This window comes from Nannobrachium achirus (genome assembly GCF_963921795.1).
Source record: "Nannobrachium achirus genome assembly, chromosome: 10".
NCBI classification, from domain to species: Eukaryota; Metazoa; Chordata; class Actinopteri; order Myctophiformes; family Myctophidae; genus Nannobrachium; species Nannobrachium achirus.
Genome location: NC_137819.1, coordinates 63,580,336 through 63,604,381, shown reverse-complemented (window position 1 = coordinate 63,604,381; position 24,046 = coordinate 63,580,336). Strand labels below are relative to the sequence as shown.

Below are 24,046 nucleotides of genomic sequence, written 5' to 3'. Positions count from 1 at the left end.
TCAGGTTGTATTTTATGGCGTTAAACAGGGAACAATGCAAATGATGAACACATGAAGGCACATTTGATTTGGTGGAATTCATCATCTGATGAACCTGAGATGCACAAATCAAGGCTTTACACAGCCTGTCATGAATCAGACGTGGCTCTTTATTTAGAAGCAAACCTATTGTAAAGAATATAGCAGAAATGTAAAGAGCTGAGTGAAAGAGACCCACAGAAAATAATAATGATCTGGTCCTTTTTGAGCGGTGCTAACCACTCCTACATTTGGCTTTGTGTGTATGTCCGTCCGTCCATCTGTCCGGACATTGTAATGAACTCATAAAGGGCACCACTCACTTCACACTGGGTGTGATTTTTATTTTAGGTTCCACTACCGAGTGTCAGTGGGTTCAAACCACTGGTCTGGTGGGTTCAACCAGCAGGGATTTTAGACTCTTAGTTTAGTTAGTGTGGTTGCTATAGCAACACACTATTGTATTCACTCAGAGAATGTTTTCCCAGCAAAGTGAAGCTGTGTTTTATAAACTTTCTGAGTAATGTTATCCAGGTTACAGAAAGGTGAAGCTTTTGGTCATGCTTCACTTGACATCACAGTATCTAATATAAATGACATCACAGTATCTAATATAAATGACATCACAGTATCTAATATAAATGACATCACGGTATCTAATATAAATGACATCACGGTATCTAATATAAATGACATCACAGTATCTAATATAAATGACATCACAGTATCTAATATAAATGACATCACGGTATCTAATATAAATGACATCACAGTATCTAATATAAATGACATCACAGTATCTAATATAAATGACATCACGGTATCTAATATAAATGACATCACGGTATCTAATATAAATGACATCACAGTATCTAATATAAGTGATAAGACGGAATTCATTTCACAGCAGATTCACAGCAACCACACTTGCAATTTCCCTGAATTGCGTCTTTTTATTATTTACCCTGCTTTATTGAAGACTTTGTACGTACACAAAATACCACCAGTCACCAGTGATGTGCCTGAACGTGTTCAATGAACGATCGTTCATGAACTCGTTCCTATTTTTTATTTAATTTTTTAAAATTTTATCCCACAATTTTGTAACCCATTTTTTCACCCAGTGCCAATTGCCTAATGGGCTCTGCTCTCCCACTACCAAGCCTGGGGAGGGCCCCGAACTGAGCTCATGCTTCCTTCAGTGCATGAGGAGTGAACAGGCTGCTTCTTTTCACCTGAAAGGGGGGAGCTTCCCCGGTTGGACCTGCATGGAACGAACACGTTATTCCAACCAGTTCCTTTCCCCTCCATCCGGCTGGCCAGGGGGAGGCAGTATAGAGACCAGGATTACTGCATGTTTTTGTGAGGGTATCTACCCTAGGAGACACGTGGAGAACATGCAAACTCCACACAGAAAGGCCCTATTGCCAACCCCACCTAGGGTGTGGGCGCTGATGACACGGAGGAGGGAACACACCCACAGCGCCCACAGCGTCCCCCGGCGGGAATCGAACCCAGGACCTTCTAGCTGTGAGGCAACAGCAATACCGACTGCGCCACCGCACTCTTCCATTCCTATTTTGGGCGAATGTGATCTGAACGTTCTTTATTTCCTCTGGGTGAACGTTATTGTCGAACGCGTTCATTCTGACATCCGTAAACGGCACTCGTCAGCTCGTTCACGCGGCCCGTCGTCTGGTCTTTCTTTGCATTCAAGTTGAAGCACTGTGTGTGCATCGCCTCATAATATGAGGCGATTGGGAGACATATTATGTCTCCCAAGTAAAGCCTGACTTATACTTTGTCTTTTGACGTGTGTTGCCTGCCTAAAATAGCTGATCTGCAAGCTCACAACTCATCGCATCCATGAGACGTTGTCAACTTGCTATTTTAACCATTTGGAAACAAGTGGAAACATGCAGGATATGTGACAGTAAGAAACCTCTACCTTCACAATAATAGTGCAGGAAGAGTGGGAACCTAAACATTGTGGGCAGCTCAATATTAAATTGGATGAAATAATTGCTGTGTGTGGTTCTATATGGGCCGTCAAGCGACATCAAAAAAATAAAAAAATAACTAAGTTAGTTCATTGTGGGGAACCATGAATTAGTTCAAAATGTGGAATTATGAACTATGAACTGAACTAGTTCATTTTAGAAGTTGTGAACTTGAATTTTAACTAGTGTAGAAAGTGAACTTTCCCAACACTGCCATTGCATAAACAGCATTATTTTTTTTTTTTAACAAACATAGTTTCTAATTATAGTGTTAACTGTAATGACAGATTGACTCTAGGATGTTTCTATTCACATGACTACTAACCGAGCCTTTCTGCAGTTCCTCACAGCAGGGATCAGTCTCCGTCGCCCCTCCTCTGATGTGTTGTATTTGTCCAGGTCCAACTCATCCAGAACCTCCTCTGACATCAGCAGCATGGCGGCCAGAGCTGAACACTGGGATGGAGACAAACTGTCCCCTGACTTCAGATACTGTTGAATCTCCTGAAGTACCGACTGGTCGTTCATTTCCATCAAACAGTGGAAGATGTTGATCATTCTCTCAGGAGAGTGATCTTCAGTGGTCATCTCCTTCAGGTTGTTGATGACTCTCTGGATGGTCTCTGAACGGTTCTCTTTCTGAACCAGTAGGCCTCCCAACAGACTCTGATTGGACTCCAGTAAGAGGCCATGAAGGAAGCGGACAAAGAGGTCCAGGTGGCCATTTTGACTCTCCTGTGATTTTACCATGACTCTGTACAGGAAGTCTTCCAGAGTAATGTCTTCTTCTTCTTCTTCTTCTTCTTCTTCTTCTTCTTCTTCTTCTTGCAGAAATGACTCCAGTACCTTCATGTTCTTCTGTGTGAAACAGTGGAACAGGTAGACTGCAGCCATAAACTCCTGGATGCTCAGATGAACAAAGCTGTAGACCTTTCTCTCAGATTGAACAGTCTCTTCTTTGAAGATCTCTGTGCACACTCCTGAGTACAGCGAGGCTTCTTTCACATCAAGGCCACACTCTTCCAGGTCTTCTTGGTAGAACATGACACTGCCTTTCTCCAGATGTTCAAACGCCAGCCTGCCCAGCTTCAGAAGAACCTCCCTGTCCTTCTCCATGAGCTGCTGTTGATTCACATCATGACTCTCAACATATTTCTTCCACTTCCTCTTTGTCTGGACCAACAGGAAGTGGCTGTACATCTGAGTCTGGGTCGTGGGCAGCTGTTCTGTCTCGTCTGTCTTCAACATTTCCTCCAGAACGGTAGCGGTGATCGAACAGAAGACTGGGATGTGACACATGATGTGGAGGCTCTTTGATGTCTTCATGTGTGAGATGATTTTGCTTGCCAGCTTCTCATCACTGAATCTCTTCCTGAAGAACTCCTCCTTCTGGAGGTCTGTGAACCCTCGTACTTCTGTCTCCAAATCAACACAATCAGGAGGGATCTGATTGGCTGCTGCAGGTCTGGTGGTTATCCAGAGGAGGGCTGAGGGGAGCAGATTCCCCTCGATGAGGTTTGTCAACAGCAAGTCCACTGATGATGTCACTGTGACATCAGAAACAATGTCATTCTCTTGGAAGACATGGGAACCAATGCGAATATTCTCGAATTTCAGCGAAAACCTGCTTTCATCCAGACCATCAAAGATGAAGCCAACCTTCCAGACAGCGAGCTGCTCTGCTGTGACCTTCTTTAATTCTGGGTGGAAACGGTGGATCAGTGAGAGAAGACTGTGCTGCTCATTTCTGACCAAGTTCAGCTCCCGGAATGAGAAGGGAACCAGGAGAATGACATCTTGATTTTCCAAACCCCTTGCCCAGTCCAGAGTGAACTTGCGCACAGAGAATGTTTTTCCAATGCCAGCGATGCCCTTGGTCAGAACTCTTCTGATGGGTTTGTCTCTGCCAAGGAGGAGGGGCCTAAAGATGTCACAGCATTTGATTGGTTGGTCATGGAGGGTCTTCTTCTTGGAAGTTTTCTCAAGCTGCCAGACCTCATGTTGGGTATTAACCCCTTCACTCTCTCCCGCTGAGATGTAGAGCTCTGTGTAGATGCTACTGAGGGAGGGCACTTCAGTGACGTATGTCACACGATCAAGACGGTTCAAACCGACCTTATAAACCTTTAGAACCTCCTGTGGACTGACACCTGCTATGAGAAGACAATGAAGACATTTTAAACATTCAGTTGAATTTATAACTTTACATCCTTACAGCTGTGTATGCACATTATTTATTTAACCATTTAAACCCCAGCGTCTGTATTTACAGACAATAGCAGATCTACAAGCTTACAAGCTGATAAGCTTGTAGATCTGATATTTTCAGCATAGATATTTCATGTTGAGTGAAAACAGACATACACTAGTATAGAGCCCTGAGGGTCTCCACTAAACAACATAAGGGGTTTAAGTGGTTAATAAAACTAAGAAAAACTGGCAAAAGAAACAACAGTGGATCACTGGTTTTCATACAGAGTTGATACATGTTTTTAGCATCATTATTTAAACATGGATACTGATGACACATTGTGGACATTTAGTCTGACAATGTCTTAATGCACATTGTGTCCAGTCTTACTGTGTCCACTGCTGGTGTGACTGGGTGTCTTCAGTCCAGGTGTGGTTCTGGATCTCTTGGACGCCTGCTCTGTCACAACACGACCACTCCTCTTCCTCTCTCTGTGGAGGAGAAGACAACTTATTTTGAATGTATAGACAATGACTTATATCAATATGTATCAATATCACTCCAAGGCCTGAAACTCCTTAGCTGCCATTTACGCCAAAATGTGTTTTCAGATTTTACAGCACTTGGCCTATCTAACAAGCTCACACTGCAATGTGTTGCGTTATTTAGACGTCCGACAGAGCAACGTCCCATTAGTTTGTGCTGGTGAATGCTAACCTTTTGAATTGCCAACCTGCCGACGCTGCTGAATGCTAACCTTTTGAATTGCCAACCTGCCGACACTGCTGAATGCTAACCTGGTGAATGTTAACTTTATGAATGCTACCATGCCTAAACCTAACCCTAACCTCAGTAAAACTATGCCTATAAACCTAACCTTACAACTTAAGCCTAACCCTTAGTCTGACTAAAGGGACGTCAAAATATCAAGATTTCCCCATCTGCTTGTCTATATTTGCTTTGTGTGCGTGCGTGCATGATCGTGTGGCTTCTGCCATGTGATGTCATTGTTTTGGTGTTGTGTGTGTACTGAAAAGGCTCAGTGCAAATGTGATGAAATGTTTCCAATAAAGGATGCTGATAGTTAATGTCTTGTGTCCATAATGTTTGTACAGAACCAGACTGATAGTTAATGTCTTGTGTCCATAATGTTGTACAGAACTAGACTGATAGTTAATGTCTTGTGTCCATAATGTTTGTACAGAACCAGACTGATAGTTAATGTCTTGTGTCCATAATGTTGTACAGAACTAGACTGATAGTTAATGTCTTGTGTCCATAATGTTGTACAGAACTAGACTGATAGTTAATGTCTTGTGTCCATAATGTTGTACAGAACCAGACTGATAGTTAATGTCTTGTGTCCATAATGTTGTACAGAACTAGACTGATAGTTAATGTCTTGTGTCCATAATGTTGTACAGAACTAGACTGATAGTTAATGTCTTGTGTCCATAATGTTGTACAGAACTAGACTGATAGTTAATGTCTTGTGTCCATAATGTTGTACAGAACTAGACTGATAGTTAATGTCTTGTGTCCATAATGTTGTACAGAACTAGACTGATAGTTAATGTCTTGTGTCCATAATGTTGTACAGAACTAGACTGATAGTTAATGTCTTGTGTCCATAATGTTGTACAGAACCAGACTGATAGTTAATGTCTTGTGTCCATAATGTTGTACAGAACCAGACTGATAGTTAATGTCTTGTGTCCATAATGTTGTACAGAACTAGACTGATAGTTAATGTCTTGTGTCCATAATGTTGTACAGAACTAGACTGATAGTTAATGTCTTGTGTCCATAATGTTGTACAGAACTAGACTGATAGTTAATGTCTTGTGTCCATAATGTTGTACAGAACTAGACTGATAGTTAATGTCTTGTGTCCATAATGTTGTACAGAACTAGACTGATAGTTAATGTCTTGTGTCCATAATGTTGTACAGAACTAGACTGATAGTTAATGTCTTGTGTCCATAATGTTGTACAGAACTAGACTGATAGTTAATGTCTTGTGTCCATAATGTTGTACAGAACTAGACTGATAGTTAATGTCTTGTGTCCATAATGTTGTACAGAACCAGACTGATAGTTAATGTCTTGTGTCCATAATGTTGTACAGAACCAGACTGATAGTTAATGTCTTGTGTCCATAATGTTGTACAGAACTAGACTGATAGTTAATGTCTTGTGTCCATAATGTTGTACAGAACTAGACTGATAGTTAATGTCTTGTGTCCATAATGTTGTACAGAACTAGACTGATAGTTAATGTCTTGTGTCCATAATGTTGTACAGAACTAGACTGATAGTTAATGTCTTGTGTCCATAATGTTGTACAGAACTAGACTGATAGTTAATGTCTTGTGTCCATAATGTTGTATAGAACCAGACTGATAGTTAATGTCTTGTGTCCATAATGTTGTACAGAACCAGACTGATAGTTAATGTCTTGTGTCCATAATGTTGTACAGAACTAGACTGATAGTTAATGTCTTGTGTCCATAATGTTGTACAGAACCAGACTGGGAACATGGAGGGTTCCCGAAGGGTTCCCAGTTTGACCGCAGAATTCCGCTGAATCAGGATTGTTCTCTGCGGAATCAAGACTTTTTCTCCGCGGATTCCTGGAAGGATTACCTAAGACGCCCTGAGGGCCCAGGTGCGTGCACATATCCAAGCCATATTTTCCCAAATATGGAGATGACTGACGTCTGACATCATAGATGTTTGATGTCATATACCACATCACACTGACACAATATGTCCATATACAGTATGGGCATTCCTAGATATGGGCTTACTATTGATGACATCAGGGATCTTCATATGTGGGGATACAAGGGACAAGGACGGAATTCATGTGCAAGTGTGACTCACATTGCGGTTGGTTGTTTAAGTTGGCCAAAATGTGGGCATATTTTCCCAAATATGGATGAGCTGGGATGAGGCGTCATTGTGATGTCAGAAGAGTGACAGACAGACATGAGCTTGAGGTTTTTCATATTTAGTAGCGACCTACGGTTGTAATAACATAGTGTGTTACATACAGATAGATGTACATACAGTTTGTTACATACAGATGTGCCATTTCACACATCCTGCCATTGGCAAGACAGTAGATTTCTAGTGGATTGGCAGAACATTGAGCTTGTAGATCAGCTATCTTTGCCTTTTGTATGTCCTTTTCTGACTATGAAGTTCAAATCTACCTGAAGGCTGGAATCTACCATGAAGGTGGATTCTGCTTTTCAATGGGAATGGAGTGGTTTCGGCTGGGGTTCGATCCCCAGCTGGGTCATACCAAAGCCTGGGAATGGGACCCATGCAGTCAGTGCCTCATTGCTTGGCACTCAGCATTATAGGCTGGATTGGGGGTATAAGTCCCTGTGACATAATACATTTACTTAAACTTATTTACATTAACCACATTTGGTAGTTTGTTGAACACAGGTCCTGATTAAGCACAGGTGTGCCAACAGGCTGCTCCCTACCCTGGAGTCTACCATCAATCAAGCAATCAATCAATTACATTTCCCAAAGAGTGACTTTAAACCTTGTGTTGATACAATTTATACAAACATACAGGGAGAAAGATATTATAAGTCATCATCAATAACCTCAGTGGCAGGATGAACTGCCACACATGGATAGATGTTCTGGATATATATTCCATAGTTTGTTACATAGATAATTATTGCAGAAAGATATGATAGTATCATTACATTATTCAATATAATTGTGAACATTAAACTATCATTACATTATTCAGTAGAATAGTGAACATGCATCTGTAAATACTTAATATTCAGTAAAATAGTGAATATGAAACGATCACTCCATTACTCATCAGTGTGCAGGAAAATACTAGCCTATCTACAAGCTCACAACAACTTGGAGGTAGGGTTAGGGTTAGGGTTAACCCTGACTGATAGTTAATGTCTTGTGTCCATAATGTTGTACAGAACCAGACTGATAGTTAATGTCTTGTGTCCATAATGTTGTACAGAACTAGACTGATAGTTAATGTCTTGTGTCCATAATGTTTGTACAGAACCAGACTGATAGTTAATGTCTTGTGTCCATAATGTTTGTACAAAACCAGACTGATAGTTAATGTCTTGTGTCCATAATGTTTGTACAGAACCAGACTGGGAACAGAACCCATGTAAATGACATGTGACACCATGACTGTCCAAAATGAATAAGTAGAACAGAGAGCATATCTCCATCAGGCGGGTTTGATACAGTTTCAGTCTTTGACCGATTTTCAAGTCAGGCTAAAATGTAAAGTGGGCTGGTATAGCGCCACCATGACAATATAAACATAATGCAGGGATTGGCTTCCTTAGCCTATTGGCAGTGTGCACAAGACATTTGTCAGGGAGGGGGCAGAGCGAGGCTCCACAATGCAACGCAGCGTAGCGGCGCGGAAGCAATGGCGGCGCGCAGCAGCTGCTGCACGCCCGACGCGCCTAACAGCTTATTTTTACACGCTGTTATTAATAGTGATATGCTACTCGACAAAATGTGCTCGGGAATCAGCATGCAGGCAGGAGAACGGCCACTGGAACACCCCGCCAAACCTACACTATCTGGAAGGGGACATAACAACAGCCACAAACAAACAGCTTGGCTATGGCTCCACAGCGACGCTCGTCCACCTCCTGCAGAGTGCGTGGCGACCGATCATCGCAAAAGGAAACGGCGGAGATTACTGTGGTAAAATCATCACTATATGCCTCCTGCTGTCGGGCGACGTCCATCCATGCCCAGGCCCTACACCGGGGCCCCTCTTCACTGTGGCTAGCGAGGCTAACGAGGCTAACAATGTGGCTAACAACAACAACAGCCACCGGCAAACGCCGCCAGCTCGGCTCCAGACGCCCCTGCAATCACAACAAGCGGCCACCGAGCTGTTAGCTTGGCTCCATCTACCTCCACCAGTGTTCCGATGGCTGCTCGGTCTCGACCTGATGACAACAACGGCGACAAGCGGTCCAACTTTACCACCAGCTCCCGAGGCTGTGGCCACCGAGCCTAGAAGTCTCATAAAAGGAGCTAGACCGCTGGACATCGGCCCCGCTATACCACCAACGCCTGGAGCTGTGGCCACCGTGCCTAGAGGCCCCGGGCAGCGGGACACCGGCCCGAGGACATCGCAGGATCCCGAGGCTGACTACACCGAGCCCAGAAGTCTCTTGGAAGGAGCTGGGCCGCTGGACATCGGCCCCGCTATACCACCAACACCTGGGGCTGTGGCCACCGTGCCTAGAGGCCCCGGGCAGCGGGACACCGGCCCGAGGACATCACAGGCTCCCGAGGCTGACTACACCGAGCCCAGAAGTCTCTTGGAAGGAGCTGGGCCGCTGGACATCGGCCCCGCTATACCACCAACACCTGGGGCTGTGGCCACCGTGCCTAGAGGCCCCGGGCAGCGGGACACCGGCCCGAGGACATCGCAGGCTCCTGAGGCTGACTACACCGAGCCCAGAAGTCTCTTGGAAGGAGCTGGGCCGCTGGACATCGGCCCCGCTATACCACCAACACCTGGGGCTGTGACCGCCGTGCATAGAGGCCCCAGGAAGCGGGACAGAGGCCCAAGGACATCGCAGGCTCCCGAGGCTGTGGCCGTCGTGCCTAGAAGTCTCATTAAAGGAGCTGGGCCGTCATCTGGGACATCATCATCATCATTAGCTGGGGTGGCCACCGTGTCTAGAAGTCTCTGCACCGGAGCTAGGCCGGTGGCCACCAGCAAGAATAATCCAGCTCTGGACAATGACACAACACGGTCCCCCCCTCACCCGCAACCCCCAAAGCCACCGATGGCTAAGGTAAAATACAGAAACCCAGTCTTTAAAAAACACAGAAAATGTAAATTTTTTAAAACACTAAACCAAGCTAAAATTGTGTGGGACCCCTTATGTAAACCCAAAGGTTTGTTCTGTGGCCATCTAAACATCCAAAGTATGGTAAATAAGCACAGTGAACTAGAAAATCTGCTTGTAAACTCTAACATTGACTGTTTAGGACTGACGGAAACATGGTTAAAGCGGTCATCCCCAGATGCCTTAGTGAGCATGCCTGGTTACAAGGTGTTCAGAAGGGACAGAGTAACTGGAAAGGGTGGGGGGGCCTTGCTTTATATCAAGAACACCTTACAATGTAAGCAAATTGTATGGCCCACTGAGATCCAGGCCGAATGTGTAGGTGTAGAAATTACACTATCCACAGAGATGAAGTTCACTCTAATTTGCTTATACCGTCAGCCATCAGCTAAAGTAGAAGTATACGACCAGCTAAAGACCATCCTCACGGCGTGTGATTTTAATCAAGAAGTAATACTAATTGGTGATACAAATGTTAACTGGGACGATAAAAAAATAAGGAAAAATCTTAAACTGGTAACAGACCACTATAATCTGACCCAATTAATAGAGCAACCTACAAGAATAACCAGTCACTCAGCAACCAAGATAGATTTACTGTTTTCAAATAAAGTGGAAAGAATCGCTAAAACATTTAACTTCGTGACAGGTCTCTCTGATCACAACATAATATTCTTTTCCAGAAAACTCTCAAAACAGGCGTTTAGCAAAGCTCAGTCCCAGCCTATAGTCAAAACAATCCCAAAACATCTGCAACATAGCCTTGAGGTTGCCCTACAAGGGCTAGAGTGGGATGATCTACACTCAGGTGATGATGTTGAGACCGGATGTAATATCCTGCTTTCCAAAATTGGCAGGGTAATGGAATCTTTCACCAGAGGTGGTAACCAGAGGAAAGTGAGAAAAATTACTCTACCTTGGGTCGATAAAAAATGTAGAGATCAAATGAAAACCAGAGATTTACTGCTTAAAAAGGCATTAAAATCTGGCCTGACAACGGACAGACAGCTATTCACACATGCTAGAAACAAAGTCACAAATTTCTTAAGGAGGGCTAAAGCTGGATTTTATATCTCCATCATAGAGAGTGCCAGAGGAAATGGAAAAAAAGTGTGGGAATACATAAATAAACTGACAGGGAAATACTATAAGCAGGATAATAACAACTTAGAACTTAAAATAGATAATGTCCTGGTGAAAGATCCCCACACGCTTGCTAGCAATCTAATGCTGTTTTTTCTAAACTCTGTGTATGAAATCACACAGTTGTTCAGACCCTCTAAGTTTGTTTCACGCCCTATTCAAAATGATCTCCCCATTTTTAATTTGGAGGAAGTCACAGAAAACGAGGTGACAAACATTGTCAGATCACTGAAAGCATCCAAAGCTAAAGATGCACACGGGCTTGACACAAACTTTCTTAAAACAAATATTGTATCTCTGGTGGCACCAATCACACATCTGGTAAATCTGTCCATAAGAAAATGCACTGTCCCAACTCAGTGGAAAGCTGCTGTTATAACACCTATATTCAAATCTGGCTCAAAAACGGACATATCAAACTATAGACCCATAAGCATCTTACCTGTTATATCAAAAGTGGCTGAAAAGTGGATTGTAAAGTCTATTGTTAAACATCTAGACAAAGGCTACACCCCTCTGCATCCTATGCAGTTTGGGTTTCGAGCCTTCCACTCCACTGAGTCAGCAAATTGCTTATTCATTGAAAAGCTAAAGTGTGCTTTGAACAAGGCCCCCTGCGCAATGGCAGTATTTTTAGATTTCAAGAAAGCATTTGACTCTGTCAGCCATCAGGTCCTCTTGTCCAAACTAACACATTTCAACTTGTCCCCAGAGGCCATCAAATGGTTTACATCATACCTATCAAATAGAGAACAGTGTGTAAGCATAAATGGCATCAAGTCTCCTTATCACACTTGCTCGGTTGGTGTCCCCCAGGGATCAATAGTAGGACCAATTCTGTTTTCTCTGTTCATAAACGACCTACCTGATGTATGTAAAGATGTACATATCCAGATGTACGCAGATGATGCGGTTATACTGACTCATGGAAAGAGCTATGCAGAGGTGTCAACGGTTTTAACTTCTGTTCTGACCAGCGTTCAGGACTGGCTTACAGACTCATGCCTGCTCCTGAATGCAAAAAAGACGGTCTGCATGGCTTTTTCCAAAAGACCAGTTGTGATGGAGTCATCAAATGTGTTTCTGGGTGGAGAGGAACTTGAACTTGTGCCAGAGTTCAAGTACCTCGGGGTCATGTTAGACTCAACCCTAACCTTTAAAAAACATGTAAAAAAGGTTACAAACACAATCAAGTTCAACCTTCAGAACTTTAAACAAATCAGACCTTGTTTGGCAGTTAGTGCTGCTAAATCTTATCTCCAATGCATGATCCAATCACACATTGAGTACTGTTTCACAAACTGGTCTTGCACAGGTATAACGATTCTCAAACCCATTGAACAGCTATATAAGAGTGCGCTTAAGGTATTCGATAGGAAACCCCGCTCATATCACCATTGTAATATTCTTCAGAGGTACCGTTTTTTGAGTTTCGCTAATTTTAAGGTATTTAAACAGGTCAGTATCATATATAAGACCCTAAATGGTCTATGCCCACCTCCCCTAAAGGAATTCATAAAAAGGAAGCCCGATAGAGGACCCAATACTAGAGCAATCACTAGAGGGGATTGCGAAGTACCGTACCGGGTAACCGCTTTTGGAAAAAACACCCTTTCAGTGCAGGGATGTTCAATCTGGAATGACCTACCTCTAACAATAAGAGACTGTTTGTCATTTCCATCCTTCAAGTTCAATCTAAAAAAATGGTTAGTTGACAATCAAACCTGTGACCATGTATAGTTTTAAGAGTACAGCCCATGTCATGTACGTATATTTTTAAACTTTTCTTTTCTAATGTAGGGTACTGTTAGTAATATGTGTTGTTTTTGTTGTTTTCTCTTGGTTGAGGAAAAATAGTATTTGTATGTATGTTCTTAGGCGCCCTCTCCTAATGTAGGGTTACTGTTTGTTGGTATGTATTGTTTTGTCTTCATGTGGGGACTACGGATGAAATTTAGCATTCTTGCTAATTCCGGCTTATTTACATTGCTCTCATGTAGTGTTCATTAATATGCATTGTCCCGTCTAAATAAACAAATAAAGTAAAGTAAAGGAAGAAATTTGGCAGACAGACAGACAGACAGACAGACAGACAGACAGACAGACAGACAGACAGACAGACAGACAGACAGACAGACAGACAGAGACAAAAACCTGGCCTACAGTCTGGCAGAGATAACAATCACTTCACCACTGAACACATTTTTGTGACACATTGTTGTGACATTGTTGTTATTGTTATAGTTGTTAGTATTAAATGTTTGGGGCTGAAGTCTGGTGCAACGCACAGGTCCTGGACCTGGTGAGAGCAGGAGTAGTTCTGGGTGGAGTGAATGGTCCTGTCTTTCCCTAATGGGACTGATCGTGGGGAGCTACTGGGACGTAAGTCGGGACTTGATCAACCCCGACTGGGTCACCCAGGTGAGGGGTATGATGTTGCGAGACCCGAAACCCCGATGAGCTTGGGCTACATCACTGAGGATACGTCCCAGGTGCATCCATGCCATGTTTTTTCCTTATAGTGTTATATATTGTATAGGAGGATTGACATACTGTGTGTGTGGAGGTCCAGGTTGATCACTGAAGAGAGGAGGTTCATATTTAGACCAGTCACTCTTCATAGACACACAGCTGGGTGTTGGAGACTCTGCTCTGTGACTTCTGGAATCATACAAATGTTTATACATTTATCATGTCAATGAAAAAGTATTTTTGGGGGTTTTGGCTCTTCAATGTCAAAACAACTGGAAAAGAAATGCAATAGAAACAGTAATGAAAAAGGATTGCATAGATAGATATTCCAGATAGATATAACATAGTTTGTTATCTATTTGTACATTTTGTACAACTTCATTCACAAACTGCACACATAGGCCCTCATTTATCAACGTGGTGCAGATCAAAATTTGGGTGTACACCGAAATTTAGGGAAGTCTCGACATTTATCATTTCAACTTGACTTTGACGTTGGCGTAGGGTAGGATCAAATCTCACGTCAAGTCCAGAGGTGGTGTAGGAATCATCCTACACCACTTTGTTCCATTGTAGACGTGCGGAGCAGCATTGTCTAATTATCTGACAGGCAATGGACACATGTATCCACTCGAAAATGTAGACCTATATCCAACACAATAATAAATAATCCTGTGAAAATATAACATTTTATAAAAGATATAGCCGGCTACATCATGGACATGCACACCGATTTTATTTCCAAGTTACAATGACAAGCAATTAAAATCTAGCGATATGGAATCTACTGTTAAGTGCTTTAACAGTCAATCTTAAGATTGCAGATCTGGCTCAGAACAAGCACATATACGAACGCATGCGAGAGCATTTTCGGGACCAGCGCGGCGCCGCGTCCTTTTACTCACGACTCATAGCGGCACCCAGCACGGGCTGGTCTTCTCCCCGGTGGGCCGTGGACCCCCAAATAAATCATCCGCAGCGTGCGTGCGCTGGGCTGCCCCACGCGAGCCCATGGCAAGACCAGCCCGTGCGGGAACGGTACGTGATTGCTAGTTAAAGAACTCAAACGTGCATTGCATTCGTCGCCGAAATTGGGTTAAATTTATATCCAAAACGTAACCGTGGGGTCTCTCAAATTATACAGTAGCTACTGTATGCTGGAGCTAATGATGAAACCCGACGTGGCAGTGGTTACAGAACTAGACTGATAGTTAATGTCTTGTGTCCATAATGTTGTACAGAACCAGACTGATAGTTAATGTCTTGTGTACATAATGTTTGTACAGAACTAGACTGATAGTTAATGTCTTGTGTCCATAACGTTTGTACAGAACTAGACTGATAGTTAATGTCTTGTGTCCATAATGTTGTACAGAACTAGACTGATAGTTAATGTCTTGTGTCCATAATGTTGTACAGAACTAGACTGATAGTTAATGTCTTGTGTCCATAACGTTTGTACAGAACTAGACTGATAGTTAATGTCTTGTGTCCATAATGTTTGTACAGAACCAGACTGATAGTTAATGTCTTGTGTCCATAATGTTTGTACAGAACCAGACTGGGAACAAAACATGTAAATGACATGTGACACCATGACTGTCCAACATGACATGAGAATAAGTAGAACAGAGAGCATATCTCCACCAGGCCGGGTTGGATACAGTTTCAGTCATTGGTTCAAGACTTAAAGGCCAAAATGTAAAGAGGGTTGGTATAGCGCCACCATGAAAATATAAACATAACTCAGGAATTGGCTTCCTTGGACTATTGGCAGTGTGAACAAGACATTTGGCTCTTGTCAATCTAGTAGTTTGCTAGATTAGACACAGACAGACAGTGGTTTGACCTTCAACCTGGCAGAGATAACAATCAATCACTGAACACATTGCTGTGATTTTACCACTTCATTCACTGACTGAAAAGCTAACGATTGAATACAAAAAAATAATATATATAGTAATTTGCACAAGTCACTTTGTCATGTTATAGTGTTGTATATTGTATATAGGAGGATTAACATACGTTGGTTCATCACTGAAGAGGGGAGGGACTCCTTTAGAGCGGTCACTCTTCACAGACACACAGCTGGGTGTTGGAGACTCTGCTCTGTGACTTCTGGAATCATACAAATGTTTATACATTTATCATGTGAATGCAAAAAGTCATTTTATTTCTAGGTTTGGCTCTTCAATGTTGAAACAACAGGAAAAAACCCATCCAACAGCAGAAAATAAATCACCCAGTTCACGTGAACGGGGGAGTGAACGGGGAGTTAGTGAGAAAACTTTCACAGCCTGCATAGTGTGTATAGACAGGTTTCTGGTCCACGTCACGTTTGATTCGGTACCAAAATTAGCCAATGAAACCAGCGCTCCCCAAAACAACAGGTTTGGGGATTGGACGGAATTGATTACATGATACAGTCACGTGTGCATTTAGTCTCAATGTTTGTAAACAAGAAACCAGTCTATAGGACGGACCAGGTCTGGCTTGTCAATCTAGTAGTTTACTAGTCTCGCAAGGCCAGACTGTTGCCTCCGCGATTTGGGCAAATGCTCTCGGCATACAGTCTGGCAAACGGAAATAGAAACGATGAGTGTGAGATAAAGCGGATGTGATGCAACCGCTCCCTTGGTGCAGTAGCAATAACATGTCCTATTGGAAGCGTTATGTCTCCTTTCAATATTTCTGGGGGCGTTATTTCGTCTTTCTCTGGTGTTGTTGGTGTTACCTCCATGATGTTTTCAAACGTTTTCTTAAACTATACACCCATAACAAGTATAGGCCACTCGAATGACTTTGTCTGAGCTATTGTGTTTCTGTTATGTTTCCAATGGGACTACAGTTCAGTACAGCAGTGGCTACTTCCGATAATCGCCGTTGGGGAGCTGCCGTTCCAGACTCTATATAGCATTGGGAGATTGTGGAATAGTTGTCTGGCTACGCGAGACTAGTAGTTTGCTAGATTAGCCACAGACAGGCAGACTTGGCCTTCAACCTGACAGAGATAACAATCAATCACTTCACCACTGAACACATTGTTGTGATTTGTACCACGTCATTCACAAACTGAACACTAACTTAACAGCAAACGATTGAATATGAAAATGTCTTGTTTCATAGTACTTTGCACATGTAACTTAGCATGAGATCACTTTGTCATGTTATAGTGTTATTGCGACCGCAGGTCGCTAGTATGAAAGCCACCAGATCCTGTCTGTCACTCAACATCCCTCATTAATTTCTCACTCAGAACCCCTCGTTAATTTGTCACTCAAAATACATCATTCATTTGTCAATCTTCTGACATCACAATGAGTACTGCTTGGGGTAATGGCCAACCTCTAGTGCCGCGATACTCAACCCGCGGCCTGCTTTCCTAATGTCTGTGCGGCCCGTCATGATCATACCAGTAAAAATATTATTATTGTAGATCGGCTATTTTTGGTGAATGTCCCCAAAGAATAGGGATGCTGGGGTTTGAGTGATTGAATAATATGTATAAACGCCTATTCACAGTATTTTAAATATTTTAAAAGAAAGACTTAATTTCATTTCTAGGATATCATTTGAGTCATTGATTTGAATTGTTGCACTCTGACTGTTACTATCTGTTCAATTCAATTGTTGTTATATAGTGTTGTTGTTATATAGTGTTATTGGCATGAGAAAATATACCTTTACATTGCCAATGTTTTTTTTTATAAAATGTGATAATTTCATCATTCCATCCATGACAATCTTTTGGTTCAATGAGGTTTGGCCTGGCTTATATAGATGGAAATGTTGCTGTTTTCTGTGCTTTTCCTTAATTATTAGGCTTGTCATGAAGTGTGTTACAAAATCATTGTAAACGTCTAAAATGGGACCGTCATTTTTAGCTTGCAGCCCTTTGCCATCTGAAGTCGAGTAGCCCTGCTCTAGTGCTTGGCTGTGTGTTTGTGACATCACACTGATGTTACGATATGTCAGCTATGTCATATATCGTCACTGTCGGGCAGAAACCTCGTATCTCCAAGTTTCAAATGTGTAAATAAAGTAAAGCCCTGCTTCATCATACAAGGCCGTCGCACAAAGGTAGTGAAAGGTGCAAGGCGTTGTTTGCTTGTAGATCGGCTGTTTTCACTCGTTTAAATCATTTTTAAAATGAAAAACGGTTTTAAGGTTTTCACCCGACAATGACGATATGCAGTTCTACATTAGACTGATGCCAGCACACCAGTTCTTTGCCTGTCTGTCTTTGTCTTGTCCTGGTCCAAATATGGAGTCCATGAGGTCACACCCAGATAAGTCAGTAGATTGTGTCGAGTAGCTCTACATATGGAGTACTAATATGTCAGGGATCTCCATATATGGGGCTATGTTCTATAATATATCATTCTGCTGAGCTGTGATGATATTGATGACATCAGGGATATCCATATATGGGCTATATCCTTTTATCCTATATCCTTTTGCTGAATTATATTGATGACATCAGGGATAACCATATATCGGGCTATATCTCCATATATGGGGCTATATCCATAGTCTGCACGCGCCCATGTGCGTGACCTCGCCTTTTAGACATATCGTGACAGTGAGATGTCACGAGCACACAGCCAAGCACTATATAGAGGGTGCTTCTCGCCCTTAGAGCGTCTTACTACTATATTGTATAGGAGGATTAACATACTTTGGTTCATCACTGAAGAGGGGAGGGACTCCTTTAGATCGGTCACTCTTCATAGACACACAGCTGGGTGTTGGAGACTCTGCTCTGTGACTTCTGGAATCATACAAATGTTTATACATTTATCATGAACTGTTTAGGGCTCTTCAACAACAGGAACAGCCTGCATGCGTAGTGTGCGTATAGACTGGTTTCCTGAGCTCTCCCCTGTGGAGCATTACTGCGGGTGCAACGCTGTGTACAACCAGGCAAATCAATACAAAACACGCATGGCTTCCGAGGCTGCATGATAACATTAGAAGTGGGCATAGGCGGCGGGTACTGAAGTTATATTATAATATGTGCCCAGCATTATATAGGCTGCTTTGTGTGTGTGTGTGTGTGTGTGTGTGTGTGTGTGTGTGTGTGTGTGTGTGTGTGTGTGTGTGTGTGTGTGTGTGTGTGTGTGGAGTGAGTGAGTGAGTGAGTGAGTGAGTGAGTGAGTGAGTGAGTGAGTGAGTGAGTGAGTGAGTGAGTGAGTGAGTGTGTGTGTGTGTGTGTGTGTGTGTGTGTGTGTGTGTGTGTGTGTGTGTGTGCTGTTGCTGCAGCCCCCCAGTGACGATTAGCTGATAATTCAGCAAGGCTAAATTGGTTGTCGGGCTTCAATTGGGGTCGATCATAATATAATCTACATACAAGTCTACGACATGCGTCATGCACTGACCTGAGATGATGCGTGCAGCGCACAGCTCCTGGTGTGTGTGGCACTGTGTGCTCACCTTAATGCAGCAGGCTCGAGTTGGAGACTTCAACGATTGAATATGAACATACACTTAAAGTGTAATAGGCCTAAGTGTAATAAATGTTATAGTGTAATAGGGTAATAAGTGTAATAGGGTAATAAGTGTAATAAGTGCCTGTGTACGTTGCCAAATTAACACTGCCTAAAGTCTGTTGTTTCTACACACCCTGACTGTCACTTTGTTGTGATTTGTACCACTTGATTCACAAACTGAACACTAACTTAATAGCAAACGATTGAATATGAACATGTTTTGTTTTATAGTAGTTTGCACATAACTTGAGATCACTTTGTCATATTATAGATTGACATACTTTGGTTCATCACTGAAGTTAGGAGGGTATCCTTTAGACTGGTCACTCTTCATAGACAGTAGGCTGGGTGTTGGAGACTCTGCTCTGTGACTTCTGGAATCATACAAATGTTTATACATTTATCACGTGAATGAAAAAGTATTTTTATTTGTGTATTTTTTTTGTTTGATTATTTTATTAAACAAAAATGGAAAAGTACAAGTACAGTTAAACACCCTGCCTAATAGGAACATCCCAAATAAGACCTTTTACGATCTTGTTTACGTTGGAAGCCCTCTGTATTAAATTCATGGACATAATAAATAATAGCAAGCAAAGAAAACATTCAATATTATCACAGTTATAAAAACACTATGTACAGGATAGGGGAAACAAGGGGGTGGGGCTAATGTAAGGGGGGGGGGGTTGCTAACTTTTTGTCATGTTTGGTCAGATATGCTGGTACTGAGGGGATGGAGGGCAGATATGAGGGTACTGAGAGGATGGAGGGCAGATATGAGGGTACTGAGAGGATGGAGGGCAGATATGAGGGTACTGAGAGGATGGAGGGCAGATATGAGGGTACTGAGAGGATGGAGGGCAGATATGAGGGTACTGAGAGGATGGAGGGCAGATATGAGGGTACTGAGGAGATGGAGGGCAGATATGAGGGTACTGAGAGGATGGAGGGCAGATATGAGGGTACTGAGAGGATGGAGGGCAGATATGAGGGTACTGAGGAGATGGAGGGCAGATATGAGGGTACTGAGAGGATGGAGGGCAGATATGAGGGTACTGAGAGGATGGAGGGCAGATATGAGGGTACTGAGAGGATGGAGGGCAGATATGAGGGTACTGAGGAGATGGAGGGCAGATATGAGGGTACTGAGGGGATGGAGGGCAGATATGAGGGTACTGAGGGGATGGAGGGCAGATATGAGGGTACTGAGGGGATGGAGGGCAGATATGAGGGTACTGAGGGGATGGAGGGCAGATATGAGGGTACTGAGGGGATGGAGGCAGATTTGCGTTGACTATTTTGAAAGTCAATCCCATTTTTAGTTGTTTAACCCTGTCTTCAACGCTGAGCCAACTTAAGCTAACACAATGTGTGGGAGAAACATGGGTCCTGGGCTCCAGGTCAAGAAGTAGCCGAAACATGTTGTAAACAAGCTTACAACTTATTGCAATGCTGTTTAGTCCGGCCCCTGGCCCCTTGGGTTTCTGACAATGTGGCCCCCTGAACAATTTAGTTGAATACCCCTGGTTTACGGCCAGTGGGGATGTGCTCTCCACTAAATAGAGGACAGGGTCTCGGAAACAATACGCTCTTGGTTTTCAATCATTTGCATGAGATCACTTAGTTGTGTTGCACAGATATAGATATTACATATTTGTTAATTTTATATATATATATATATATATATATATATATATATACATATATATATATATATATTTTTTTTTTTTCCCTCTTTTTTTTCCAGATAGCGTGTTCCATATAGACAGGTCATGTACACAAGCAGTCAGTCTGTATAGTGACATTGTGATTTGTACAACTTCATTCACAAACTGAACACATTGTAACTGATAATATATACAGTTTGAACAGGGAAGACACACTGTTATTTATTATTAATCTGAGGACGACCTAGATAGATATGTATTGTTTTATAGTAGTTTACACATGCATGAGATCACTTTGTCATGTCATAGTGTTATATATTGTAGAGGAGGATTGACATACTGTGTGTGTGGAGGTCCAGGTTCTCTGAAGTCTGGAGGATTTTCCATAGACACATCACTGGGTGTTGGAGACTCTGCTCTGTGGATGTGATGTTTGTCAGCTTCCATGTTGCTCTTTATTAAACCTGTCAAGGTTACAGTCAATAAAATACATCAGAAAACACAACATGCTAGACATGCATGGCATTAGAAAAGAATAAAAAGAACAATCAACACATTTCTAGAACAGTGACAGTAATATGTTTTATGAGGCAACAATATCACCATCATAATGATGAGACTACAGTAGATGAACAACAATATCACCATCATAGTGATGAGACTACAGTAGATGAACAACAATATCACCATCATAATGATGAGACTACAGTAGATGAACAACAATATCACCATCATAGTGATGAGACTACAGTAGATGAACAACAATATCACCATCATAATGATGAGACTACAGTAGATGCAGATGCATGCAGTAGCTCTTGTCAACCAACAGGGGTCCTACTAGACCACAGAGACACAGCTGTTGCAACAACAGAACTAACAGCTGGTCTGAGGTAGACGTTGGAATATCATGTTAATAATACTATTAATTAACATACTCTACCATGGTTAAAATAATGTTTTATTCACTAAACTAAGATATGGACTGCAGCTTTGAGATGACGATTGGTTCAGCAGTACCTTTATTAAAATAATGTATTGTTTTCTTCTTCTTTTTTACAGATTTTAATTGTTGCCTAAAACTTTTTAAATTGTAAAATACCTTATTCTACATTGACAAATATTAAATACTCAAAGAAAACCACACCCTACTGCTTCTCTTTCACATGGTTATCCTCCCCTATACCACGTGGTTTACAGTAAACTGGTGAGGTGGGGATTTCCCCCTAGAAAGCCTGGTGAGGCGAGGTTAGCTGGGGATAAAGTCTCTTTGCATGTTGCAGATCCGGTCTGGAAAGGAAACACTGCGTGTATGCATGTGTGAGTGCAAACGACAGGATACAGTAGGGGGGCTCTAGACCGGATCACACTGTTAACTCACAATGGAAACCAAGCAGCTTTCAGCCGTTTAGAAAGGGGAAACTGACACGGGTTTTAAACCGTCATAATTATACCAAATCTATGTCACTCGTTGCGTTAAATAATAGACTTCATCATATTCACAATGCTCTGCTCTTAAATGTTCTGCTCTGTCGAGACATGTGTTGCTGGTGTCATGAAACATAATAACCACAAGAACAAGTAAAGACAGGCAGAGACAGGGAGTGGTAGCCTATTATTATTATTATAAGAAAACATAAAGTAGGCTATAGGCCTACACTATTTCTGTGTAAAACCGATGGATGTAGTAGCCTAGTGATAAAACAACACTTACTTTACATCAACTTTAAGTTCTTCTGGTTTGTTTTATAATCCAATATGTTGTCCAGATGTTCAGTTCACTTATTGTGTGTGGATCAAAATGGTTCCTGTCTGTTTCTACTGTGTTTCTTTTATAGACTAGACTACATGCTGTAGCCCCGCCTCCTCCACAGTCAGGGATTAAAGGAGTAGTTCACCCCCAAAATGATTACTCACACCATGGAGACTTGAATTCATGGATATTCTTTTTTGTTTTTGTTTTATTCCTAAAACAATAATTTGATTACAACAAATGTTACTTACTTACTTACTAATTTATTCTGGATGGCATTTGGGTCCCCATCCAGAATCAATGGGGGTACATTTACTATAATCAAAAGTTTGTCTTAGGAATGCGACAAATACAAAAAGATATTATTGACCTCAAGTTTCCATTGTGTGAGTAGAAAAAAATAGAAAAAAAAATCATTTTAGTTATGAGTTATCTCCGCTGTGTAGTTTTCTAGCTATCACAACAGGTGACAGCTTATCACCTAAAAAGGTGAAGAACTATCACTTCACCTGGAGTGTGCATGATCCTATCACTGCAGGTGAAGTTATAGCTCTTAACCTTTTTAGGTGATAGCTAGAAAACTACACCACGATGATAGCTCATCACCCCACCCTGTAGCCTACTATATCAGCCTTAAATGTCTGAAAACTAAAATACAAATAATTTACACAACACTGATGATTGTGCTTGACAAATCTATGAAATCTATGAAAATCTGAAACACAATGTTATACAATAATGTAGTGGGAGGGTCCCTGCTTCATCTCTCTCTCTCTCTCTCTCTCTCTCTCTCTCTCTCTCTCTCAGCTAAGGGGTCCCTGCTTCATCTCTCTCTCAGCTAAGGGGTCCCTGCTTCATCTCTCTCTCAGCTAAGGGTCCCTGCCTCATCTCTGTCTCAGCTAAGGGGTCCCTGCTTCATCTCTCTCTCAGCTAAGGGGTCCCTGCCTCATCTCTCTCTCAGCTAAGGGGTCCCTGCTTCATCTCTGTCTCAGCTAAGGGGTCCCTGCTTCATCTCTCTCTCAGCTAAGGGGTCCCTGCTGCCTGAAAAACGACCCTAACGTGATCCAAAGATTGTGGGTTCAAATCTTCCTGCTTCTTTCCTCAGAGAGGGATGTTTGTGCAGAGAGAGAGAGAGAGAGAGAGAGAGAGAGAGGAGAGAGAGAGAGAGAGAGAGAGAGAGAGAGAGAGAGAAGGGGGGGGGGGGTCCCTTTAAGAACACCACTTTTCTGAAGTCATGTGACTTCCCATAACTGTAGAGAGAGAGAGAGAGAGAGAGAGAGACTGGAGGGTCGTTCCAGGTCACTCTGTTGCATAACGGTTTCATGGACCCAAAATAGCAGATCTACAAGCTGTGACACTGTGAGACCATGAAGTATAGATCTGAGCTTAATGTGATCTTTATCATGAATCAATACTAAA

The 24,046-nt window shown here is 42.3% G+C and overlaps 1 protein-coding gene across 1 annotated transcript in view; it reads right to left on the bottom strand.

Annotated features, from left to right (window-relative positions):
* LOC308293221 (uncharacterized protein) overlaps nucleotides 1-22,678 on the bottom strand; it is a 59,330-nt gene extending 36,652 nt beyond the window's left edge. The window contains exons 1-8 of the mRNA XM_080735657.1: nucleotides 22,589-22,678; nucleotides 21,215-21,338; nucleotides 19,489-19,581; nucleotides 18,397-18,489; nucleotides 15,744-15,836; nucleotides 13,800-13,907; nucleotides 4,600-4,700; nucleotides 2,344-4,171 (exon numbers count right to left, since the gene is read on the bottom strand). Coding sequence (XP_080591783.1) covers nucleotides 2,344-4,171; nucleotides 4,600-4,700; nucleotides 13,800-13,907; nucleotides 15,744-15,836; nucleotides 18,397-18,489; nucleotides 19,489-19,581; nucleotides 21,215-21,321 — 2,423 coding nt within the window. The 5' untranslated portion in view covers nucleotides 21,322-21,338; nucleotides 22,589-22,678. The remainder of the gene's footprint in view (nucleotides 1-2,343; nucleotides 4,172-4,599; nucleotides 4,701-13,799; nucleotides 13,908-15,743; nucleotides 15,837-18,396; nucleotides 18,490-19,488; nucleotides 19,582-21,214; nucleotides 21,339-22,588) is intronic.
* Between the last annotated feature and the right edge of the window lie 1,368 nt (nucleotides 22,679-24,046).